This window comes from Octopus bimaculoides, chromosome 17 (genome assembly GCF_001194135.2).
Source record: "Octopus bimaculoides isolate UCB-OBI-ISO-001 chromosome 17, ASM119413v2, whole genome shotgun sequence".
Classification (NCBI taxonomy): Eukaryota; Metazoa; Mollusca; class Cephalopoda; order Octopoda; family Octopodidae; genus Octopus; species Octopus bimaculoides.
In genome coordinates this window covers 45944553-45947187 of record NC_068997.1, presented here as the reverse complement: position 1 = coordinate 45947187, position 2635 = coordinate 45944553, and the positions used below count along the sequence as shown (strand labels likewise).

General features: G+C 36.4%; 1 protein-coding gene across 1 annotated transcript in view; it reads left to right on the top strand.

The window, feature by feature from the left end:
• Positions 1-964: 964 nt before the first annotated feature.
• The window catches only part of LOC106876461 (uncharacterized), a 5163-nt gene continuing 3492 nt past the window's right edge, over positions 965-2635 (top strand). The window contains exon 1 of the mRNA XM_052974064.1: positions 965-1083. Coding sequence (XP_052830024.1) covers positions 1046-1083 — 38 coding nt within the window. The 5' untranslated portion in view covers positions 965-1045. The remainder of the gene's footprint in view (positions 1084-2635) is intronic.

The following is a 2635-nucleotide window of genomic DNA, read 5'->3' as shown; positions in this document are numbered from 1 at the left end:
CTATGGGGACGTAAACACACCAGCATCGGTTGTCAAGCGATGTTGGTGGGACAAACACAGACACACAAAACATATACATATATATATATATGTATATGTGTTTGTGTGTCTGTGTTTGTCCCCCCACCATCACTTGACAACCGATGTTGGTGTGTTTACGTCCCCGTAACTGAGAGGTTCGGCAAAAGAGACCGATAGAATAAGTACTAGGCTTACAAAGAATAAGACCTGGGGTCGATTTGTTCGACTAAAGGTGGTGCTCCAGCATGGCCGCAGTCAAATGACTGAAATAAGTAAAAGAGTAAAAGAGAAGATGGATAAAAATAATTATTAAAATATTCTGTATATTGTAAAAGTATAATTGATTTATTGCAGATAAATTTTAACAACCAAACCATATATGGTCCCACCCTCCATGGCCATATAGACCCCCATTGAGAACCACTGGTTTAATTGAACAAATTGACCTCAGTACTTACATTTTTTAAAGCTTGGTACTTAGTCAACTGGTCTTTTTTTTTTTTTGTTGAATCAATCACTAATTTACAGGGTTGTAAACAAACCAACACTGGTTGTTGAGCGGTGGTGGGGGAACAAACACATGACCCATGCTCCACAGCAGAGGTATTAAGACTCTCGGAGTGGTTGTCATTAGGAAGGGCATCCAGCTGTAGAAACTCTGCCAAATCAGATTGGAGCCTGGTGTAGCCATCTGGTTTCACCAGTCCTCAGTCAAATCGTCCAACCCATGCTAGCATGGAAAGCGGACGTTAAATGATGATGTGAATAAATAAGAATTATGTTTGATAAAATAATCTGAATGCTAAAGGGTTAAAAATAAGTCCCGGAGGCAGGGAGTTGGTTTGTTTGACTGAACCTTTCAGGGGTCAAGGTGGTAGCTCAGCACGGCCACAGTCCAGTGACTGAAACTAGTAAAAAGATAAAATGTATATATTTTCTAACGTTTGTAACACTTAATTTCAGGACAGAAAGAGAAAAACTGGATAGAGCCAGAAGGAAACTGGCCACTGTCAATGAAAGTAACATGTGGTCCAAAAGAGAGCGGTCACATTCTTTGAGCAGGTAAGAGATGCTTATAACTAGATTACATACTGGAATTACACTTTATTTATTTAATCTGAAATGTATATTAACGAGGCATTGGATTCGATTGATAAAGTCATTAGAGTATTGGATATAATGCTTTGCAATATTTGCAAAGGTGAAGTTGACCTCAGCAGATTTAAGAAATGGCTCTAAGTATTTTGTCCAGTGTGCTAAAGATTCCGCCAGAGTACCCCCTGTTCAATCAATAAAATAAGTCCTTCAACTATAGGCATAATGCCCAGAAATTTGATGGGAGGGAGCTTGTCGATTACATCAACTGGTACTTATTTTACTGACCATTGGAAGGATGAAAGGTGAAGTTGACCCCGCTGGAATTTGAACTCAGAACATGAAGCTACTAAATATTTTATCTGGCATGCTAACAATTCTGCCAGTTTTCTGCCAATAATATGATTTAGGCGCAAGGCCTGCAATTTTCAGGGCAGGGTTTGTCAATCCTTATATTCTGAGTTCAAATGTTGCTGTAGTAGACTTTGCCTTCTGTCCTTCTGGGGTGAATAAAATAAATATGTATCAAATACTTGGGTTGATTAACTGTATTTGTTGGTATATAAAATGCATTTTCTTTTCTTTAACAAAAAAATGTTGCAAAAAAAAAAAAATCACCCTGGAGCTTATATGCAAAGTTACTTTAAATATTGATTTAAAATTTTGGCACAAGACCAGCAGTTTTGAAGGTAGGAGTAAAAATTGCGATTAAATCGACCCCAGCATTCAACTGGTACTTATTTTATCTACCTCAAAAGAATGAAAGGCAAAGTTGATCTTGGTGAAATTTGAACTCAGAACATACTGCTAAGCATTTTGCTCAGTATGCTCATGATTCAGCCAGCTTGCCACATTTAATATGTCTGTGTGTCTTTTATGCCATCAAATATGGTGATCAGCTAATTCTCTTTCTTCGTATTTGTGACTCTTTACTAATGTTACAGAAAATCATTATTATTATTAAGAGGTGAGATGGCAGAATTAGGAGCGTCTCAGGCAAATTACTTTGCCATATTCAGTTATGTCCCTTCATACACTGATTTCAAATCTTATTCAAGCTGCTGGAGTCAATTTAATTGACTATATACCCTTTCCAAAATTTGTGGTTGTTTTCATGTATACTAGACTTACTACCCAGTGTTGCCTGGTAAAGTATTCAGGGAATTGTTTGCCAGTTTGTAGAATGAGAATTTACGGTACTTATGTATGTATATGTATTTAACGTAAATTCTGGACTTATTTAATTGGAACTGTCCAAACAATAGTAATCAATTTACATGAGTAGAAGCTTTTTTTTTTAACAATTTTTATCCTGAAAATCACTTGTTACTTTTGTTTTGAAGTGAAAGAGAGGAGAAAATGAAAGTGAAAGATGTATGAACATGTATGTGAAATGGATGTGTGTGTGTGTGAGAGAGAGCGACAGAGAGTGTGTGTGCCACTTACATATACCTGAGAACACACATGTTCACACACACACATATATATATATATACATATATATATATATATATATACA